This window comes from Marmota flaviventris, chromosome 1 (assembly GCF_047511675.1).
Source record: "Marmota flaviventris isolate mMarFla1 chromosome 1, mMarFla1.hap1, whole genome shotgun sequence".
Lineage (NCBI taxonomy): Eukaryota > Metazoa > Chordata > Mammalia > Rodentia > Sciuridae > Marmota > Marmota flaviventris.
The window spans coordinates 144,957,666-144,981,545 of NC_092498.1; the positions used below are offsets into that span (position 1 = coordinate 144,957,666).

General features: G+C 45.5%; 1 protein-coding gene across 1 annotated transcript in view; it reads right to left on the reverse strand.

Moving 5' to 3' along the window:
- Window positions 1-2,466: 2,466 nt before the first annotated feature.
- The window catches only part of Ptpn11 (protein tyrosine phosphatase non-receptor type 11), an 86,801-nt gene continuing 65,387 nt past the window's right edge, over window positions 2,467-23,880 (reverse strand). The window contains exons 12-16 of the mRNA XM_027923256.2: window positions 23,299-23,366; window positions 22,628-22,779; window positions 9,541-9,653; window positions 7,894-7,990; window positions 2,467-6,595 (exon numbers count right to left, since the gene is read on the reverse strand). Coding sequence (XP_027779057.1) covers window positions 7,921-7,990; window positions 9,541-9,653; window positions 22,628-22,779; window positions 23,299-23,366 — 403 coding nt within the window. The 3' untranslated portion in view covers window positions 2,467-6,595; window positions 7,894-7,920. The remainder of the gene's footprint in view (window positions 6,596-7,893; window positions 7,991-9,540; window positions 9,654-22,627; window positions 22,780-23,298; window positions 23,367-23,880) is intronic.

Sequence of the window (23,880 nt, forward strand, 5' to 3'; positions counted from 1 at the left end):
ACCAGGAGGGCTAGCTAGACAGGCCTTCTGCGTGGTCATGGGGTCTCCTCTGTTCAGAATAAGTGGGGAAGCAAGAGCTGAACTATTTGCCGTGCAAGGGTCTAGATTTCTAGAAAGAGATCCAGAGAAGCTGACCTTGACTACAACAGGAGAGCAGGAGGACACTCCAGCCAGCGTCTCTGGGCACACACAAACACACAGAGGACCCTCTCACTGGTCGAGAATAGCTCCCATGGCCCCTCCTCTGAATCTTAACCCCCTACAAACAACTCCTGCAACCATCAGTTCCAGCAGACACCCCTGACTACCGCCTCCTCCAACCCAATGACCACGCCTGCAGGTTCACGCCTCTCCACTAGAGGCGCTGTCGCCTTCATCCACGCCCAGCGTCTAACTTCCAGAGCCACGTGGAAGAGGATGTGAACCCCAAACAATTCCTTCTGGTTCAGTATGACCATGGTCTTACCAGGTACCGATGACATCAGTTCCGAGCATCACCTACTATTACTTTGTTCATAAACTGCCTGCGGGTCTTACGGTATGGTATTGCTTTTTTTTTTTTTTTCTTTTGGTACCTGGGATTGAACTCAGGAGCACTTGACCACTGAGCCCCATCCCCAGCCCTATTCTGTATTTTGTTTAGAGACAGGGTCTCACTGAGTTGCTTAGCGCCTCGTTTTTGCTGAGGCTGGCTTTGAACTTGGCATCCTCCTGCCTCAGCCTCCCGAGCTGCTGGGATGACAGGTGTGCGCCAGCGTGCCTGGCTGTATTGCTTTCTTATTACCCTTATTTTAGTAGCTATATTTTTTAATTTTAAAAAAATTAATATATATACACATAACTGTACATAGTTATGGGGTACAGTGTGGTGTTTCAAAACATGTGTCCAATGTGTAATGATCAGATCAGGGAAATTGGCATATTTACACTTAACACTTTAAGCATTTATCATTTTTTTTGGGTTGGGAACATTCAAAAGTCTACTAGCTATTTTAAAATGTACAATTAATTGTCAACCATAGTCACCCTATGGGCTACAGAATATTATCAATTCTTCTCCTGTCAAACCGCAGCTGTGTAAGCGTTAACCATGTTCTTTCCCCCGACCCTCCCCAGTAGCCACATTTTATATTGTGATAGTGTTTGAGGATTTAAAGAGTCAGACCTCAAGTGACACAAATATTAGCTCCTTGGTGACTACACTATTACCACCATCAAAGAGCAACTACCACCAGTTCAGCATTGTTTTGCAAATTCAGTGTTTGGAAACTTAGCTGGTTCCTAGGAAATGAAAAAAAGAGTCTGCAATAAAAGCATCTGCTTGAGGTTATGGTCCCCTTCACCACCCTTGGGGTCAAGGCCACGGACATGCAATGGGATCCAAGAGCAGGGCTTCACCAGGAACTTTTTCATTGCCAAGTTGAATAAGCACTTAGGTCTCTGCCCACAGTTGATTTGTGTGGGAATTCCTGCTTTGCCCTTCATTTCCTATCTACTTCTGAATAGGAGCTACATGGCTAGAAGGTTCTTTCATGACCTAAGGCCAGGTAATCACACCAGCCTCTGTGTGCAACCCAAGCTCTCAGGAGATGGCATGGACCTGAGCGTCTCCATGCCAACAGCCCCTGGGGCTGGTCACCAAATGTTAGTGCAGTGTGACAACCCAAGCGAGCCCCCCCATCCCCCGGAAGTTGGAAGTTACAAGTTAAGATCCCTGCAACCACCCTGCCGCCCTTCCTCCAGACTCCCCTTACTGGGAACAGTTGTCTAACTTCTGTCTTGACCCCAGGCACCTTCAGAAGTGCCTCACAAGGACACCTGGCTGTCTTCTGACTTGGTAGGCAGCCACTGAACCCAGTAGCTTTGGGCTGTGCTCAATCCAGTGTCTGGCACATGTGCGGTGCCTCGGGTTGTTTTCTGAATAAAGTAAAACAACTAAGCTGGCTGGATCCGATGACCTCCATGAAATAACTCAGTTGAGATGGAGAGGAGGCCACGGTGTCTTACAGTATAAATAATGCAAATCACAGAACTAATCACTGTTTTGTTTTACAATTTCTTTTTGCTCATGCTGTGTACACTGTTGCCAGAAGACAACAGCCTGGTTTGAATGTGGCCTAAACCTGCTCTAAAGGAAAGCGCCACTGTCCCACATTGGACTTCACTCCTCTGACAAGCCTCCCTGAGCACCCCTTACCTGCACCCCACCCAAAGCGTCCACACCCAGCCCTGTGCGTTTCCTAATCCCTCTGATGCACCTTAGGCTTTACTTTGTCTCCTAGAGCTCTTTCTGCAGTTGGCACTCAGTGAGGACTGATTCCTTTCCTCCCCACCCCGTATCCCAGGGCACCTTCTAGCTCGGAGCAGCTGGATGTGAACGTGGTGCCAGTGAGAGGGGCTAAGAGACCCACCATCCCAATTGTTCCCTGGACATTTCTGATGAAGTAAATGACAAATACCATGATATAAGAAAAATGGTTTTATTCCTAATTTTTAGTTCCATACAGTTTACAAATACACTTTACTCTGTAATAACGGCTTTGCAACTAGCAAAGCAGTTGAACTAACACCCATAAATACAGGTGGGGAGACAATTAACATTCACTACTGTTTCTCTACATAGACTACTCTTTTAATGTCATTTTCTAAAAAACAATTGCAAATAGACTACATAATATACGTGGGCAAAAAGGCAATTAAGTGGATCTCTTGAAACACTAAATGTATAATAAACAGCATATTATCAACATTTACATGATTCACATCAAAATGATGACATCCTAAAACGTATTCCTTTTAAAGGATAGATTTATCAATAAAATATTACATATCTTTAATACTCTGGTGCAATACTCTTCATACAATGCAGGAAAATTAAATGTAGGTCTAGTCATCGGCTTAATAAAGGGTCCTTTTCAATTAGCTTTTATTAATAAAAGAATCACAATTAGGTCATAAATAAACAGGCAAATTATTAATTACATGATTTGAGGTTTAGGATGGAAACTTGTAAAAATTAGTTTGACATACAGCATAGTTACCAGCTCACTACAGCCACCTGCTTAATGTCTTGCCTTGTGTGAACTGCCCGTGGCAAAGGAGGAGTGAACATTTTAGTCACAGAAGATACAATAAACTATGTTTGGAACTCATTTTTCAAGAGGAAGAAGGAAGAAGACTTCAACAGAATCACAAGCTAATACATATCCTAGGAAAGGCATCTTCAAACCAAGGAGGCGTGTGCTTCTAGGTAAAAATTTATTCCCACCACCAACAGAGCCTCCCTCTGGATCACTAACCTACACCAACCGCACACCTTCCCACGTTCCTCAACTGGAAGTGACCCAGGGTTTTATGTTACTTCTTTTTAAATTTTTTTTCTAATTTTATTTATTTATTGGTATGTGGTGTTAAGGATCAAACCCCATGCCAGGCGAGTGTTCTGCCACTGAGCCACAACCCCCACCCGTTGTTATTTCTTAAAAATCCCCCAGTAAAATAACCCCTAAAACAATCTTGACAATTTTCTTGGCTGTTCCAAAGCAACTGGGTACAGACACCAAGAAAGTCTACCTACAGTTTCTCACCCCATTCTGCCACGTTTAAAAAGTCACTGATTTCAGTGGGAGAGGTGACCTTAGGTGTCAGGAGAGCTACACACTGGACATGAGACACCTTTTTATTTTTTTAAGAAAGAAAGCTATAAAGACTCTGAAATTTGGCTTTTTTAGAAAAACCCAATACCATGTGCCAGATAATTTCTTCACCCCAAATATAAAATCCTATGCTTATAATTTTAAAATACTCAGCCAGCTATGGTCTGTTGTGTGCGTTTAATGCCCAGCAACAATGCAGAAGTGGGTGCGGACCTGTGCCCATCTCGCCTAGCCAGGGAGCCTGATTCACCGGTTACTGACCGCGCTGGCCCGGGGCCTGTGACTTCCTCGTGAACCGCCTCTTGAACTTGCATTTCCACCTTCTTAACCTCACACCTCAAGCTACCCCCATCTTCCTAGCCCTCTGTCTGGTTCCACCATATGCACAACGACCTGCCCTGAGAACGTGCAACCACCTTTTACCAAACACAAGACAGACATCAGCAGCCTTCCCACGGATCTTCTGTTGGCATTAGTTCATTTAATAATAGTTGGATGAAATCAGCGTGTTGGAACAAAGCTGGCCGAGATCAGCTGTTTCCATTCTGAGTGCAAAAACAACCCATCTAGAGCTACCAGCCGAGATGTGAACTCAGCAGATGTACCCGTCCCGTCACACCCTTGCATGCTGGTGCAAGACTCTGTCCCCAAAGCGCACAGTCAAAACACCACCACAAAATCCAAATGAGTCAACTTGACAATGCCGTAAGGAGAAGAGGGTGCAAACGCTGGGCCGGGAGCTCCCTGTGCAGGCTGGACAGGAAGACCGTGCTCGTTGCATCCGCCCAGGGGTGACTCAGGCCACACCTCGCTCTGAGCAATTCTGCTTCCCAGGAATACGGGGTGGGGGAGCATCAGTGTTCATTTCATCTGTGAAAATGGCGGCCATTGCACTCCCCAACCACCTCGGGGAGTGAAAGGGCTCCGCAAAGAGTGACCACCAGGACAGCCCTGCCACTCAGAGCACAGCAGGAGGACTCTGGGGAGAGACCGTGACTTCCCAGCACAGTTGCTCTCACACGTGACAAGAGTCAACCTGCAACGCTGTCTTCAGACACTCTCACTGAATGACAGTTTAACACTTGAGGCAAGGGGGACGTCCCTGGAGAAGGCACTTAAGGTAGGACATCAGCAAGTCTCGCTGCTGCCTGCACAGAGGCTGGCTCACCTGGCAGCGGCTGGGCTGCTCCTCCGCCGCGCGGCCTGGCAGTGCCACAAGGGCGGGACAGAAAGCCAGCGGCACTTAGAAAGCATCACATTGGCCATGGTCTGCGAGGACAGGGGATTCAGTTTCGAATGCTCTGTCCCCCAAACACCTCTGTGCTTGCGAGACCTGTCCCTTGGGGGAGGTTGGGAACGTGTGCTCAGGGCTGAAGATGTGTTCAGAGCTTCCTGAAGGCCCTGCTCCTCTCTCAGCCTGACCTGCAGCTTCTCCCACTATCACAGCAGAAGCAGCTTCCCAAGGTCACTGGCAGCTGGTTGCCATGGCACTGGCTGTGCCAGATGTTAGACTGTGGCCCCAAGGCACTGCACCTCCACTTCATATCCCCTCACACCCTGGCTGGGCCTGTGACTTCTTTAATCAAGGAAGGGCATGGAAGGGCGGCTGTGGTAGTTGTGGTCTGAGCCTGAGGCCCGGCCAGTTTGCCCTTGAGCAGGTGGGAGCTCTGAGCAGTCAGGGGACAGGCCTCACTACCCTGCTGAGGCCCCGTGGAGGACAGACCTGAGGACTCCAGCAGAGCAAAGCCCAGCCGTCCCAGTGTCTCATCGACCTGCCAACACACGGGGGACCACGCGCAAGAGCAGCAGAGGGACAGCTCCGACGGGTCCAGCTCAGATTGAGGAAGGGGGCGGGTGAGCGACACCTGACGACCAAAGCCCAGTCGGCCCAGAAGCCTGTTTAAAACACTCAGAAGCAAAGGAAATATGGCAACTGTTTTCCCGTCACAAACGCCTGTCAACACTGAACAGGAACGGCCATCGGCTGAGAAAACACACCTCTTATCCTAGTTCATACATTTCCATGATTTTTTTCCCATGATTTTTAACGGCGATGTGAAGACAGTCAACCTCTGACAGTCTCGGTCACTGGCTGGGAGACCATTTAGCCAAAAAAGAGGAAGCCCCCAGGTGAATTATCCACTAGGGATAAGTGCTATGAGTGAATGTCCCCAAAGTTCCTGTATTAGAAACTCAATCTCCAATGCAGCCGTGTGGAGAGGTGGGGCCTTAAAGGGGCCATCAGGTCACAGGGCTTTGCCGCCACAAATGGATTAACGTCATCACGGGAGTGGACTCATTTTAAAACCAGGCTCGGCCCTCTCTGGCTGTCCCTCAGCATGTGACGCCTTCCACCAAGTCCCCTGATGCAGCACTGAGGCCCTCAGCAGATGCCGCCCCACCCTGGCCTCCCAGCCTCCAGAACCGGAGACACAAATTGTTGTCCATTAAAAATCGCCTGGTCTGAGGCGTCCTGTCAGGCAACACAAAACAGACTAAGACAGCAGCGAGGGAAAAGGAAACGGTTCCCACTTCTCAAGGGTGCTGTTAATTTTCCCAAGCCATTTCCTTTCTCCAAGTGTCCCATCATCCCCCACAAAGAGAAAAAAAAAAATCAGGCTATTTAAAAAAAAAAAAAACTGCCCATAACTTGAACTTGAAGCCCCATGATCTCTAAAATATAGAGCACAATTTAACTGCTTTCTTGATTTAAAACAAAATTCTATAAAATATCACATTGTCTACATTGTAGAGACGACTTCTTCTTATCTGAGGAAATGAACTGCTGAGTTAGAATACAGTGGTCTTTAAATGGCTGCAAATGTGGCTGATCAAAAGGCAGTCAGCCACGACACCAGCTTTCCAGATCCAAATCCATTCTTCACATAAACTTCCTTGTGTCTGTTCTTGAACTTTAGAGAGAAGGCGAAAGTCCACATCTGGGGAAGAAATAAGGTAGAAAATTTAAAGAGAATACGTTTAAAAGCTTAGCAAAGCACTAAGTTCTGTTTTGTCTGGTTTTCAGGGCTGGGGCTGGACCCAGGCTTTGCCCGTGTCAGACAAAGGTGCTGTGAAGGTTTCGGCAGTTGGGTTTCACAACCAGCCTCCCGGCGCTCCTTACCTATCCTTTCTTCACGGAGCTGGACTGAGTTTACCGCTCATTAACAGTAAAATCAAATACAGAATTAGTTAGGGTCAGGGGCAGGGGCAGGGCAGGGGGTCCCTGTTCCTGCAGCGTTCTTTAGAGTTGGTTAGCCGTCCAGGAGGTGCAGGGCACAGTCCGTCAGCACCTGGGCAGCTCAGGGCCCAGCGCCAAGTGGGAGTCAGGATACCTGAGCGTTCTCAGCTCTGCTGGCCCTCAACCAGTCCCATCCCAGTATGGGAGTTGGAAGCACCGAGCTGTACCCCTAGTCCCAAACCACTAAAAGGCAGATCTAAACATTTAGATACCTTACCACTGAGATGGGAATTTCAACATGAAATATACTACTAGTTTCTAGTTATTATTAAAACATACAGCTAGGTGTGGTGGCACACACCTATGATCCCAGCAACTCAGGAGGCTGAAGCAGGAGGATCACAGGTTTGAGGCCAGCCTGGGCAACTGTGCAAGATCCTGTCTCCAAATAAAAAATAAAAAGGGCTGGTATAGCTCAGTGGTTGAACACTCCTAGGTTCAATCCCTAGCACCAAGCAACAAAAATAAACCACATACTTGGGTTCCAGTCTAGAAAGGTGATTGGCAGGGAGGAGATGCATTAGGAGATGGGTTCCCAGCAGCAGAACTGATTCCATCAGAGGTCAAGAGGGTCCCCATATCTCACGGCCAGTCAGAGGCCGTCAGGGATGAAAACTCAAAACTGTGACTCCTCTCTTCCCACGGCTGTCCAGGTATCACCAGATTGTGCCCAGCACCTCCTGGTTACCAGCAGCTCTAATAAATGCCGCAGGGACAGTGACCCCTCCACCCTCCCTTGCTACTGCTGTCAGCCGCTTTCCTGGTGTTGAGTGCAGCCTCAGCCCTTGCACAACTGATTCTGTATTTGATTTTGTTGCTTAATGAACTGTAAACTCAATCCAGCTTGGAGAAGGAAATGCAGGGTGAGGAGCAAGGAGGCTGGTGTGTAAAGCCCAATTACAGTGTACTCTGCTGAAATAGTCACGATTCCTTGCCTGCTTAAAAACGCCATAATTATAGAAGCAATGTGCCCAGAGCCCGCGGGCGCCCGGTACCTACTCTGGGCTGCAGTTCCCGCGGCTCTTCTCATCTGAAGCTCTTCTGCTGCTGCATCAGGCCCACGTTCTCATAGACTCTGGCATTGTCTTCTCTCATTCTGCAGAGAAAAGGAAAAGGGGGACACTCACAACCACGCAGGCCACGCGGTGTGAGCGTCCGTGGCACCTGCGCAGCACACACCACTTCCTGAGGAACCATCCGTTATGCTGCAGATGTCTTCTTGCCACCAGAGCAGATGTTCTTGGAAGGGACAAAAGACACAGACACACAGCAATATCACCACACAGCTATGAGGACAACAGGAGCCACCGGTCCCTGTGCTCCCTGGGGTGAGGAGGAAGTGGGGAGTCTCCAGGTGGCACAGCATGGAGCCCTATAGGATATAAGGCATTTGGGGCAAACCGTGAAGGAGGTGGGACAGGTTCATGCAACAAGGAGCCACTGTCACTTCCAACAGAGGCATCAGAACAGGGAAAAGCTCCAAGATGGGAATGAGGCAGCAGCCGACAGGGACGAGCTCCTCTTAGCCTCGGCTCGGGGACCCTGAGGAGGATGGGCTAGTGTAGGGCCAAGGGGGGCCAGCATGCAGGAGCTCAGGTTTCTCTCTCAGCAAGGAGAGGGGATCAGAGTGGGACCCAAGCAGACAGGGACCCAGCAGCTGGGGGTGCTGGCCTAGAGGGGCTTTGGGCCTGGGATGCCCTGGGTGGGTGGAGGGATCAGGAATGGGGCGACAACCTGCCCCGCAGTCGCTGGCCTGCCATAGAAAGAAGGGAGTGGCTGGAGCCCATTTTGTCCCCCACAGGAGAGGAAGGTCGTCCGGCTTCACGACAGCACTGCAAACTACTGCAGGCAGCAACCAAGAATGCCAACGTTCCCAGTCCTTGCAGGGGATGGGAAGGGGCAGGTGGAGGAAGCTCCACTGCAAGCAAGTGTGAACACGAACCTCCATCTCCACCTAAGACAGCCAGAGGCCACGTCACAGTCCGCAGGCTTTAAAACCCACATCAAAGCAAAGAGACAAGATCCTTACGGGAAAATAAGAAGTGAATGCTAAACCAGTAAGTGACTTTAGAATATGACCAGTTTAGCACGTTCCTGCTGTGTTAGGGTTAAACACGGGTCAGCAAACGTTTTCTGGAAAGAGCCAGGAGGCAGGTGTGGCAGGCTCTGCAGGCCACCGCCTCTGTCACTTACTCTCAGGAGCTTTCTTTTTGCTTTAGATGTGGTCTGCGGGCTGCAGCGTGCTGAGCCCTGGTGTGAACACCCACTGACCGGCAGGAAACCAGCATATCAAGGTGAGCGCGCACACCAACGCCAACTCAATTCCTCTTATTCAGAAAGAGTCTTAGTACATCAACAAGGGATGCTGCCTCCCTCTGCAACAGTCCCCGCCACTGCAAACCGAAACCTGGATTCTTCTTGGAGAGTCACCACTTGATAAGCTCAGAATCCCATACAGAGCACAGCGGCTGCCTTCAGTTGGGGCAAAAGAAGATGGAGTTGGGACGGCACTGCCACAATCCACAGCACCGCCAGCCATGGGGCGGCCATGCAGGGCCTGTGCTCTAGGTTTGTCACGGATGCTTTCAAGCCTTTATGGAACACCATACTGTCCAGGCAGAAAGAGGTTCCTTCATCGCTACTTACTCTGCACAGGGTGGCGTTGGTGTACAAGGTGGCAGGGGACTCTGGTCTCCACTTGTCTGGTCCGTTAGGGAATATTTAATGTTGGTATATTCGTGTCCTTTCCTCTTGCTCTTCTGAAAGTTCAAAAGGTGTGGATGAGAAGAACTGTGACGTTTTTTATAGAAATGAAGGAGCAAAAAAGGTATTCACCAAAGAGGGCTGACAGGTTAGATGGTCAAGAACGTCGGTGTTCTTTCTGACCGTGATGTTAGGGAGCTCACCTCCTCAATATAAACACACCACCCCGATCAAAGTCCATTTGAACCCCACAGTTTGAAAGCACACAGGGTCACACACGGACCACTTACTAGGCCCTGAGCCTAACATGCCTATCTCTGGCTTCGAGAGGATCCCCACTTCCTGAGCCACCCCAGCAGTAATCATTTCAGAGTTCATGTGCACCCCATCTAATGATTTTCAGATAAACAGCCAAGAAAGGTGCTCCAGAAATAAACCCACTCCAAGTACAAAGGGCACACGGTACAGAAGATGGTTCCACTCTGAGGAGAGAAATGACCGTGCACTTTACCCCATCTCCCACCACTCCCCTCTCCCACAAAGACACCAAAACCCTGAAACTTCATTTTGGCTGAAATGATGCCCTGGGGGTGGAAGGAGGCCAAACAAACAAACAACAAACCCAGGAGGAAGTCATCGTGTCTCGATGTGGAGTGAGCTATATTCAGTAGGACTCCTGGTTAGATGGCTTATCCCCCTTTTCTATTCCTATATTCACCTAAAAACAACCAATTCTGAAAATCTACCCATCAAAGGGGCGTCATTATATAATGCTGCCTTCATTTTAAGATTGCTCGGGAAAGTGCGGAGAGCACACAGCACGGCCGCGTCAGACACTGTTGGGAACGCCATCCCCTGCCAGGGGGTAAACTGGTGCCATCGCTTGATGTACAATTAGTTCATGGAAGCAGTAGTAACTAGTTAGTGTTTAGTAAAAATGAAAAGACATATATCTTGCGATCCTGAACATCTATTTCTCTTTGAGAAAACCTGGCACTTAAGGGTTGTACAAGGGTGGCCTGTGACAGGCTACTCTTAAGAAAGTCAAACAGAACAAAGGAAAGCCTCTGTCCACATGGTGGAGTAACAGGCAACAGAGAATAGGAGCCGACACAAGGCACAATCCCTGCATCAAAACAGGTCCCACAGCTGCAGGACAACACTAGGGCAGGCTGCCGGCTGGGAGGCCATTCCAAACAGGCCTCAGAGACACTGTGCGAAGACACTTGTACCTTAAATGTAAAATGAGTCCCTGATGCTGTTGACTGCTTTAGGGTTTTGGGGGTTGAATTGAGTGAGGGGGCAGGGGTAGGGGTCAAAGGGAATCCCACCTGGACCTATCACACTAGATGTTTTTAGAAGAGGGAAAAAAAACCTTTAAAGAAATGTGACAAAGTAAAAGGACAATTATGGGTTGTGATACTGTATACTTTTAAATTTTTTCAAAATAAAAATGTAAAACACAAAAGAAATCTAAATCCATCAGGGAAGTACCTTTTTTCTCTTCTACTCAAAACCCACAAAAGAACAAATGATCAACCGTGGGAAGCTCATACAGGTGGAGGAGGGAACCGCCACCACTCCAGGTGGTGAGCTGCAAGGCACCCCTGCTTCAGCACCACGGAACCTGGACCAACAAGGAGCATCCGCACTCAGACCTCAGCAGGAAAGGGAAACCCCTGGGCGTCAGTGTCACTGAGGTGGAAGGCAGTACCACGGAGGCGAGAAGACCTGGGGACACAGGTGGCTAGACAGTGGGGGCATCCTGAAGAGAGCCAGTTCCATACAGCAGACACGCCCATTTTCTGAGGGGCTTTTCTTCTTTTATTCTTTTTATTTATTCTAATTAGTTATACATGACAGCAGAATGCAATTCAACCTGTAGTACACAAACAGAGCACAATTTTCCATGTCTCTGTTGAACACTATAGTAGAGTCGCACCATCCATGTTTTCACGGAATGATGTCCGTCTCATTCCCCTGTCTTCCCTACCCCCATTCCCCCCTTCCCCTCCCTCCCCTTTCCCCTATCTAAATTTCTCCATTCCTCTCATCTGCCCCCCAGCCCCATTATGAATCAGCATCCTTGTATCAAAGAAGACATTCAGCATTTGGTTTTTTTGGGATTGGCTTACTTCATTATATTCTCCAACTCCATCCATTTACCTGCAAATGCCATGATTTTATTCTTTTTTATTGCTGAATGATACTCCATTGGGTATATACACCACATTTTCTTTATCCATTCATCTACTGAAGGGCATCTAGGTTGGATCCACAGTTTAGCTATTGTGAATTGTGCTGCTATAAACATTGATGTGGCTGTGTCCCTGTAGCATGCTGTTTTTAAGTCCTTTGGGTATAGACCAAGGATTGGGATAACTGGGTCAAATGGTGGTTCCATTCCCAGTTTTCCAAGGAATCTCCATACTGCTTTCCAGATTGGTTTCACCAATTTACAGTCCTGAGGGGTTTTTCTTGGTGTCAGGCCACCCTCCTGGCTGAGGCTGACTGGAAGCGGGGGAGCATGTTAGCCCTCTGATAAACTACACAGCTGCCCTCCATATCCACAGGTGCCACATCTCCAGATTCAACCAACCATGGATCAAACTATCCAAAACATGCACAGACTTTCCTGCTGTTATTCTCTGAACCATACAGTGAGTGGAAGAGTTATTTAACAGAGAGCATTTATACTGTTCCATGGATCACAGTAATCTAGAGATGATTCAAAGTACAGGGGAGGAGGTGTGCAGGTTCTATGAAAATACTACGCCATTTATAGAACGGATGGCGAGTCTCCGTAGATCCTGGTATCCATGCGGGCCCTGGAGCTCTTTGCCATCAGATACTGAGGGATCAATGTACTTCGTAAGGAGTCATAATAACCTCCTGAACACCAGCACATGGATGTGCTCCCAGAACAAACTTGACAAAGCATTTGAGACAACAAATCCAAGTCAAAGCTGTTGACCTCCTCAGCCACCAAAGAACCTCTCCTAAGAACCCACTTAATAACGAGTGGGCATTGGAAAGGGCCAGGATAAGACTGCACACACGCCCACTGCAGGGAACAGAGAACAGGATGAAAAAGGAGCCAAGTGTAGCGGCACACACCTGTATCCCCAGCTATTCAGAAAGTTGAAGCAAGAGGTTCACAAGTTCAAGGCCAGCCTGGGCAACTTTGCAAGCCCCTGTTTCAAAATAAAATTTAAAAAGGGCTAGGGTTGTGGCTCAGTGGTAGAGCGCTCTACCATGTGTGAGGCTCTGGGCTCCGTCCCTAGCACTGCGGGAAAATAAACAAAAAATCAAAATGAGAAAGGAACAATAAGTAAAAGGCAGATAGAGAAGCAAATCACAAAAGAAATGAAGGAGAGAAAAGGAAAAAGTCAATGCTCACATTAGCCTCACAGACTCTATGCCATGAACTTTCTTTAAAATGAGCTCAACTAGGAGATTATAAAACCACAGAGGAGAGGAAAGCTGAGCTGGGACAGCACCAGGGAGACATGGAAAAAGAAAGACAAAAATTATTTAGAGACTGAAATCCAATTAAAGGCAGCAAAAATAACTAAAAATTCAGAAGGAGGCACTGCAGATAACGCAGAGAAAATGTACTACAAAACTATGTTTCAAATGAAAAAAGAAAGGCACATAAGAGATTCAATATGCACAACACAATTCCTGAAAAGAACAAGAAGAAAGCTTCTAAAATAAAATGCAAGAAAACACCCCTCAGATTAAAATAAAAATTTAAAAACATCTGAATCTGCATTTTAAGAGCCTATAAAGTAGGAGAAGCTATATAGCAATTTCCCAAACATCAAAGAAACAGAGAGGATCATGAGTCTCCAGGCAGAAAACATCGGGGGAAATAATCAAACTGGCTTTAGATTTCATACAAACACATAATTTTTAAAATCCTGTGGAAAAGATCACCCAAGAATTTTATACCCTGCTGAATTACCCTTTAGATATAAAACCTGTTCAGACATTGATAAGCATGCAAACACTTGAAATATAATACCTTCTTTAAAAAAATCATGATCAAATCAAAAGAAATAATTAAAAAAAATAGAAGTTATAAAAAAAGACTCAAGCTGGGCACAGTAGCACACACCCACGATCCAATCTACTGTAGCCAGAGGATCACAAGTTCAAGGCCAACCTGGGTGACTTAGTAAAATTCTTTCTCAAATTAAAAATTAAAGAAGGCCTGGTCAGTGATAGAGCACCCCTGAGTCAACTTCCAGTGAGGCAAGAGGATCACCTATCAAAAAAATAAAATAAAAATATCTTAAAGACTAAAGCACTGATTTAAATACAGTGCTAGGCTAAGCAGCTGAGGCAATTGTATGTTTAAAAAGCCATAAACCATGTTAAAAAATAGTTTTAAAAATATGTAATTCTCTTTCATAGGTGGGATTAAATACAAATTAAATAACAAAAACAGTGAAACATGCTCACTTTGTACCAGCCACGATTTGAATACCATCATATTAATTTTCACAGCGACCTTTTGAATAGACACTTTTCCTGATCCTATTTTACAGATGAAAAAAACGCACAACTTCTAGGCCAAGCCCTTAGAAGAGCAGTTGGCAAAACACTGGCTTGGGACACACATCTAGCACAAGGCCTGGATTTTGTAAGGGCTTCAAGATAAGTAGAGCTTTTACATTCAAAAGGTTTTAAACAAACCAAGGAAAAAGAATAAGAGGGGAACAGCACACGTGGCTGCAAAGCCGGATCCTCTACTCTGACCCTTCACTGAAAGTCTGCTGACTCCGACATAACAGGCAGTCGCGGCCCCCTGCCTCCTTGTGCTCCCTGCACCCACGTGGAAAGGGAACATTCTAGAGGACAACAGAGCTACCACAGAACGTGCCTGGCTTCTCTGATGACTCGGGAAACAGGCCACCCTACACCCCCTTCCCAAATTGCCTGTCAGATCAGACTTTTACACAGAAGAGAAATAAGCTTCTGAGTTATGCGAGCCACTAATATTTAGCCTCTATCAACGGATGAAGCAGTCGTTAGAGAATTTTAATCTAGGAAAGATTGCAGAACAGCTATCCAAGGTGAAAATGTTTTGTTTAGTTTACATAGTGACCCTGTCTCTAAATAAAAAATACAAAATAGGGCTGGGGATGTGGCTCAGTGGTTGAGTGCCCCTGAGTTCAATCCTTGAGTACCAAAAAAAAAAAAAAAATGGAAAGACTGTGAATAACAGCCTCTGAAAAGATACCACAGACTTATTGCACTGAAATGATTACTTACATAAGAAATAATCTTTAGAAAGATACAATATAGCCCGGCACAGTGGCACATACCTATAATCCCAGCAACTCGATGGGAGACTGAGACAAGAGGATACAAGTTCAAGGCCAGCCTGAGCAACTGGGTAAAACCTTGTCTCAAAATAAAAAAAATAAAAAGAGCTGGGGATGCAGCTTAATGATGGAAGACCCCTGGGCTCAATTCCCGATACTAGAGGGGGGTGTGGAAAAAAAGAAAGAAAGATACGGCATAATTCAAAATGAAATATTAAGGGACTAGGGATGAGCTCAACAGTAGAGCAGATGCCTAGCATTCACAAAGCTCTGGGTTTGCTCCCCAGAAAATTAAAAAAAAAAAAAAATCGGTCATCAATAAATTTAATAAGTATTAAATGGAAGAACTAGCAGAGAATTTAAAAATTATTCTAAAGTTTAAAAATCTTAATTCCTTTCAAACAAAAATCTTACATATATAATAAATGTAAACTAAAGCATTAACTTGCTTTGTTATTCAATACTTCTTTAAATTGTAGTTTAAAAAAAGATGAAACGTAAGATCTACCCTGTGAGCAAATTTTTAAATATACAGTACAGTACTGTGAACTATATAACATACACTGCGGTACAGCAGATTGCTAGAACTTTCTCATCTGCATTACAGAACATCTAGACCCACTCACAGCAGCTTCCCTCCTCCTTCCTTACTACCTTCTTAAAATTCAAAATCAACATTTCTACATGAAGTGATGACAATTTTCTAAAGAGGAGCGATTAATGCAAACAGCACAGGAATTATTTCAATGAATCAAAGTAGCCCAAGAAAAAGCATAAGGATGTTGGAGTTTTTTAGCTTACTTAAGTAAAACTGATTCACAAATCAGATGAGCTTGTCTCTTAGCTGTTTCTGTGACAGCCCAGATGTCTTATAGATCAAGAAGTAGTCTCAGGGGACAGAAGCTGTTCTGCTCTGCTTTAATTTATCTTTGGAGGGTAGAGGGTAATGAGCTTCTGAGGCCTAGAAAATAATGTAAAATTGACCTATCCTCCCCTCACAGTCATTGACACAGCATGGTCACCAAGCCTTCTGCATGTCTATGACTCTTAAGGCTTTGCCAATTTGCACACAGTCAAGGTCGAGAAGAAGGAGCCACCATGAGGCCCCACGGTCACTGGGATGAAATGTCTTCCCATGTGAAGTGACTCTGATTACCCTCTCAAACTCTGAACCAGAAAAAGTCCAAAAGCCAAGAGCAGGAGGGAAGGGTAAAATGGAAACTCTCCGGTCTGGGTGACAGCAGCAATGACCTCCCTGGGTGCTTTGGGGTCAGGACTGCAAAGACCTTCCCTCCTTTCACATCAAATCCAAAGCTCACAGGCCCTACTTCTCTCCAAACCCACTAGCAGCCTCCACCCCGTGCAAACCGCACGCCCTCTCCACCACAGTGCTGCCGCTTCTCCCTGGCCCTGCGGCTGCCCGCGCCTGTCCTGCCCCTTCATCTCCCTCAAGCCAGAGTCCTAAGTTCCAGTGGGATCTTTCTCTAGCACTCCTCTACTTGAAGCTCCTCAGTGACTTCCCATCTCCCTCAGAAGAAAGTCTCAACTCTAACACGACTCACAAGTCCCCACAGGCCCCCACTCTGGTCTCTGCTTTCTTTTCCAACCTTGCCCATGGCTCCCTGCATTCCCCCGACTCCTTCCTGTCCAGCCCAATTGACTTCACCTCCACTTAAGTCCCCAGGATTTGGCACCTGCCTGACCAGTCCAGCCTGCTTTAATTAATGCACAGAAGAATGAACATTTGGGGGCAGGGGTACTGGGGGTTGAACCCAGGGAGGCCTTACCATGGAGCCACATCCCCTGCCCTTTTTTGTTTTTTATTTTGAGATCCAGTCTCCCTAAGTTGCTTAGGACTGCACTAAGTTGCTGAGGATGGCTTTGAACTTGTGATCCTCCCACCTCAGCCGCCCGAGCCACTGGGATCACAAGTGTGCGCCTCTGAACTGGCTAAGAATAAACATATGTGAAGAGGCCTTTTCAATGGATCAAGGAAACTGCAGAAGATACACAAAAAAGCACAAATCCAGGGAAACAAATAAAACAGGGCACATGGGGTGTGGTCTCTGTGAACTCAGATTTCCAGCCCCATGAGGCAGCACCTAAAAGATGTCTACAACGCAAAAGGTATCCAAATATTCCACAAAGGAATAACACCAAAGAACAAGAAAACAGACAATAAAACATAGGCAGCTGAATGGTCAGTACCACACCAGGCCAGTTCAAGTCTTTCTTAATTTAATTGCAACAATTTAAATTTAGCCTGCACCACCGCATCTCTATCCTGGCCTTGTCACTCCAAAATTTATAAAAGTGACCTGTGTCCAACTGTAGGGTTCTCTCCAGAGGAGACGCTAAGGCCTCTCTACACTGCATCTTAAAACGTGCTCCCCACGGGCTACAGGAAGCAGTCCAGGTTAGCAATTCTCAAACTGTTTTTATAATAGTTGAGTAAATTGGTAACTGAGTTGTAGATAACAGACCTGAGGCTTCTCCCTTCTAGGGGAAAAAGTGACACATGAGCCAGGGGGAGGCCAGAGTGTACCCTGGGGCACTGGGTCTGTCCGAAACATCGGGTGAACTCAAGGTTGGCGCTATCTGCACAGATGGCACCAGAAACAAATACAGAAGTGGGTGTATCACAGGTTGATACACTGACAAATTTTCTAGCTGTCTGCTGGGAAGGCCTAGAAGGAGCGATGCCCAGTAGCCAGGAGCACAACCAGCACCCAGGTTCAGTTTCTAGACGCTAGTTTCCAATAAAGGGAAGAGGGGGCTCCATAGAGAACTGGCCAATTCCAGGGCTAGAGCAGGGAAAATTTAAATGAGCCTGGAACATCCTGTAGTGCCAGCAAGTAAGGAAGTGCTCAAAAACAAAAGGATCTGTGCACATCAAAGGACTCGGGGGCAACTGAAAAGTCCCCCAGTGGCCAAAGTTGCAGTAGTTTTAGCAACAAAATAAACAGCATAGTATTAAATTATAAACCAAGCATAAAACAACATACACAGCTCTGAACTTATATAAATCAATAAAAAGTAAGTAAGCACAGAAAGGGACAAGTCTTCCTTTTTAAAAGATTCTAAATGATCTATGTAGTCACCACGCGTTCCAGGAGATACAGCTTGCTTCTGCATGGTGGACTACATGACTCAAGGCTTAGGAATAGAACAGGGAACAGGTACAAGAGTTAACTGAACAGTAAGAAATGTGGCAGGGAGAACCTAAGCCAAGTGACCGAGATTAATCCCAAGCAGGCTGTGCTGATAGAATCTACTCCCTAAGTCAGGAGAAGGACAGTCAGCTATAACCATAATACACCACAGTGGTAATTCTTCCAAATCTGTTAGCCAGTCTAATCACCAGAAAACCAAGGCTAACCCAACTTGAGAAAATCCTACAAAGTGTCTGATCAGTACTCTTCAAAATTATCCAGGTCTCTGAGTGCAGTGGTACACACTTGTTTCCCAGCAACTCAGGAGGCTGAGGCAGGAGGACTGAAAATTGGAGGTTTGCCTCAGCAACTCAGCAAGACCCTGTCTCAAGATTAAAAACAAAAAGGGTGGGGAGGAGGACTGGGGATATAGCTCAGAGGTAAAGCACCCCTGCATTCTATCCCTAATACAAAAAAGAACTGTCAAGTTCATAAAAAAATAAAGAACAACAAATAAAGTATCACTGGGGAGGAAGTGCTGGGGAGTGATATTAAGCCAAAATTATATTGTTATATTGTGTACATCTGCAAATATGTTATAACAAATCCCATAATTATGTAAAACTATAATGCACCAATTTAAAAATGTGGGCAGAGGGGAGAAGTATCACAGATCAGAGGAGACTAAGAAATCAGAACAGTAAACTCAACTTGGATCCTGAACTGAATCCCAGAACAGAAAAACATATGTGGGAAAACTGGTGGATCCAAGTAAATTCTAGAACTGGGAATGTAGCTCTGTGGTAGAGAGCTTGTCTACCACATGAACAATGCCCTGGGTTGATCCTCAGCACCACAAAGAGAAGCAAAGCAAAACAAATTCTAGAGCTCAGTTAATGATAATGCATATATACTTATTCAATTTTGATAAATGTACCATGGTTATGTAAAAAGTTAACTTCAGAGAAAACTGGTGAAAGGTCTATAGGAACTACCTTTTTTTTTTTGTTGGGGGGGGGCGGTACCAGGGATTGAACTCAGGGGCACTCGACCACTGAGCCACATCCACAGCCCTATTTTGTATTTCATTTAGAGACAGGGTCTCACTGAGTTGCTTAGCGCCTCACCATTGCTGAGGTTGGCTTTGAACTCGAGATCCTCCTTCTTCAACCTCCTGAGCTGCTGGGATTACAGGCATGTGCCACTGCATCCGGCTAGGAACTACTTTTGTGTATGTGTGAATGAATGAAGCAATACAGAGAGAGAGCTTGAAAAGACATTATTCCAAAAAAAAAGTATACAAATGACCAAAAGTTATATGAAAAGGCCCTCAACATCACTGATCATCAGGAAAATGAAAACTAAAATCACAATAATGAGATATCACTTCATACCTACTAGGAGGTTATTAATAAAAAGTCAAAAGTTAACAAGTGTTGGCAACATGAGGAGAAAAGGGACCCTTACACGTTATTGGTAGTATTGTAAATTGTTATATATTATGAGAGAAGAAAGTATAGAGGTTCCTCAAAAAAATTAAAGTACAAGCTATCCTATGATCCAGCAACTCCACTAGTAAGGTTTATATTCAAAAAAATTATCACAGATATCTGCAGTCCCGTGTTCTATGCAGCATTCTTCACCATCACCAAGATTTGGAAACAATCTAAGGGTTCATCAATGGATGAATGGACCAGGAAAATGTGGTTTATACAGTGAAATATTATTCAGCTTAAAAAAGAAGGAAATCCATTTGCAACAACACGGATGGATGGGAGAACTTTATGCTAAGTGAAATCAGCCAGAGGAAGACACATACGACCTCACCTACATGTGGAATCTAAAGTTGGACACATGGAAACAGTGATTAAAACGGTGGTTACTAGGGGTTGGAGTGAGGCCATAGGGAGACACTGGGCTAAGGATACAAATCTTCAGTCATACAATGAGTAAGTTCTGACCTAACGTATGGCCTGGTGTCTACAGTGAAGACAGTAAATGTCTACAGTGTCTACAGTGAAATGCGCTAAGCAAGCAGAACTTAAGTATTCTCACCACACACAAAAAGAAGTTAACAACATGCGTTAATGGACATGGCATTTCACCTGATGGTGGTGATCGTTTCACGCTGTATATGCAATTCTAAATATATTGTGCAGCCTGAACAAATAATTTTTACTTGTCATTTATAGTTCAGTAAAGCTAAAAAAAATGATGGAAATACAAAACCAGCCTTTGGCAAATGCAATGATAATCTTTTCGGGCAATTATCAATGAATGTAAAATCAGTAAGCAAAAAGTATATGAAACAGGTTACTCCCACAATCTCAAGTATCTAAGATGTTAATTAAAAAGGAATAAGGAGTCACTTCATGGTGGAGAAACCTGACAAAATCACCTTACTCAGGCAATCAAAGTTAACCCCACCAAAAACCAATCAAGTCCACAGTATGCTCCTGAGGTGCTATACCAAGGACACATGACTTCTGTGACAGTCCTGCCAAAAGGGCACCACCTGAATCTCATAAGAGGAAACAGACAAACCCAAACTGAGGGCCATTCTACCCAACAAATGGCCTACACATTCTTCAAAAATGTCTAGGTCATGAAGGATCAGGAGAGCATGAGAAACTCTCCAGGCTACAGGAGACCAGAGATAAATGCCCGGTGTGACCCTGGGCCACAAACAGGAAGTTAGTAGGACAACCTAGCAAGATCCGACTGTAATCTATCGGTTAAACACTAGTTTTATATCCATGTTCCCCATTTTGACAATCATGATTATGTAAGAGAATATCCTTATTTTTTGGAAATATATACCAGAGCATCTAGAAGCCAAGAGATATGTATATTTGCAACTCATAACATTCCATTTTTTAAATTCATATATAGTTTTTATAAGAACTTAAGGAGAAAATGAATGAATGAATGAAAAAGTAACTGTTAAATACTAATATTAAGAAAAGCTATTTAAAAGAAATTTTATACTATCTTTGCAAATAAAAAAATATATATATATATATATATTTTTACTACTGTAAATGGACAATAACAAAACAACTTACCTCCAAGTGACTGGCCGAGTGTGAGAAGCACTGTCAATAAAAACGTGCGAACTTTCTCAACACGGCCCCACTAGCACTTTCCCGGGCTTCCCATCTCTGATTTCTAGATTTTTCCTTCCTGCTGCCGCCTCTATTTCTCTACTTCTTTCCACATGGTTTCCACCCAATGTCATTTTCTTTTCTTCATTTGTCCTTCTTTAGCAAATTCTTTCACTCTCAAAAAGGTTTAATTAATCCTAACATGGAAAATGACTATATTTCAAAGTAACCAATTATCCGGAATGATTTTTGTCCCTTTGCTTAATTTAGAAGTTAGATGGGTTTCATGTTTATAATTTTTCCTAAAACTAAATGAAAGTACTTTTTTCTCACTTTACCCCAAGCAACCAGGGAGTGAGTTTCTGGACTGATCCAAACTGCACAGTGCAGAAAACTATGTATTCTAGGACCCTATTCTTAAAAATAAATAATCTAAGCCTATTCGTTTTTTTAAAATCCAAAGGCCCACATACCAAATAGTTGTCAATACACTTATAAACACAGTGCTGACACATACTGGCACCAAAAAGTACTGGCTGGATGAATGAATGAAAAATGAATGCAAGCATGCTCTGGGTGGGACCAGGGACATTTGCTTTCTAAATTCTATAATACTGAAGTCATTAAAGAGCATGTTGCCAGGCACAGTGGCACACACCCGTAATCCCAGCAGCTGCTCTGGAGGCTGAGATGGGAGGATCGTGAGTTCAAAGCCAGCCTCAGCAACAGCGAGGCACTAAGCAGCTCGGTGAGACCCTGTCTCTAAATAAAATACAAAATTGGGCTGCAGACGTGGCTCAGTGGTCGAGTGCCCCTGAGCTCAATCTCTGGTGCCCCTAAAAAAGCAGGGTGAGATGGGCAAGCACTGCCATCCAGACGCTGCCCCACCGGCAGCCATGGAAAAAGTTCGGGTGGGGAAATAAGCGCAGCTCCCCAAAAGAGCAGTCTTCCCATCTTCCTCAGCTCAGTATATTCCTAATTAACTCGTCTTTGTGTCTGTTGTGAATAGCTTCAGATGGAAGGGCTCCAATCCAACATTCTTCATTATGCCCAGCTTATTAAAATCAAAATTTCACTGTTTCCAACTCAACTAAATGAGTGGTTCAGACTGCCATGTGCTATTAAGAGTGAGGTATTCATTTTAAGAGATGGAAGCAGGATAAACGTGACCCAATTCAATACTGGAACAGGCTGAAAACTTCCAGGCTCTGAGTTCTCAGCTTGCCAAGTGTCCCTGGGACAATCGTGACCTTTCCTCATGGCAGAGCCTCAACCCGTCAGACAGGATGATGGCACCAGTGCCCTCCCTACGCTCTTCTGGATTGAAAACCCAGACCTATGGACTGGAGAATAGTTACAATTTCTTGCTCAAAAGGACAGCGTGTGCAAGACACCCAGAAAGGAAAGGAAACCCGCACGCCGGCCCTGCCAGGCCCAGTACCTGTTCTTCCTCGATCCTGCGCTGTAGTGTTTCAATATAATGCTGGACGGCCATATAGATAAACCGGTACTGTGCTTCTGTCTGAACCATCCCTGACCTCTGAGATCGCACCATCTGTATAGTTTTGGGAACGTCAATATCACAGTCGACACCTACAAAGTAGATACCGTGAGGAGGCAGGGGAAACACAGAGCCAGGACGCACTGCTCAATGCGTAGCTTACGGCAGACCTAGGGGGAAGGCAGATTTGGGCTTTACTGCTCCAACTGAATCTGTGGCCCTCGGGACAGATTCAGCTGGAGCAGTAAAGACTTGGACTTCTAAGCAGTGCCAGCAATGCCAGCAGATGACATGACAAGAGTGCTGGAGGTCACAATTCCCTCCCCTCCCAGTGGACCTCCCAAGCACTGGGTGGCTGGGAGAGACCCCACTGCGTGTGCAATAGAGGGTCAGCAACGGAGGCCACAGCTCCTGGGCTTCATTTTGTGTAAAGGGTCCAACAGCACCACTTGGTTCCCAGGCAAACATACCCACAGGGGAAGTCTTTGGCCCAGATTTTTAATGAAAAAATTTTCACATTTGAATTGTCTTCCCCAGGCTGTATTCCCTGATGCTTCCTTTCCATAACCTACAAACAGGAAGTATGGCTTCCTGCCCTCCAGGTGACCTACCTTTCTCTCTGATGATGTCGATAAGGATATCAATCACAATGAACGTCCCTGTCCGGCCGATTCCAGCACTGTAGGCAGAAGGACAAAAGCAGGGACAGGCAGTCACTCCTGGGGGTTTTACACTCAAAACCAAGCTGCTTATACTAACGGGAAGAAAGTGTGCTCTTGGGAGCATTTATAAGACGGTCTATTTATATCTGTGAATATGTCAGCCAGGAGCACAGGGCTTTGGGGTCAGCGCAACCTGCACTCAGAGTCCAGCTTCCCCAGTTCAGCACACCTGAGGCAAGTCCCTTCACCTCTCTGCTCCTGTTTCTCATCCATGAAATGGGGACAGAAGCACACTCCTTATAAGGCTGCTGTGAGATTCAAACATGAATGACATATGAGAAACGCTGATCTCCGAGGCTGGCACTGAGTAAGTGCTCAATAAATAATAGTTTTTTAAAAAAAAATGAATAAAGTTTCATATACACCTACTTGCCCAACATATGAATAAGATTTAGGAAACCAAACTCTCCCCAGTATAATCATGAAGCCCGAAAAGGGGCACCAGCAGCCCACAAAGTGCTACAGAGGCCG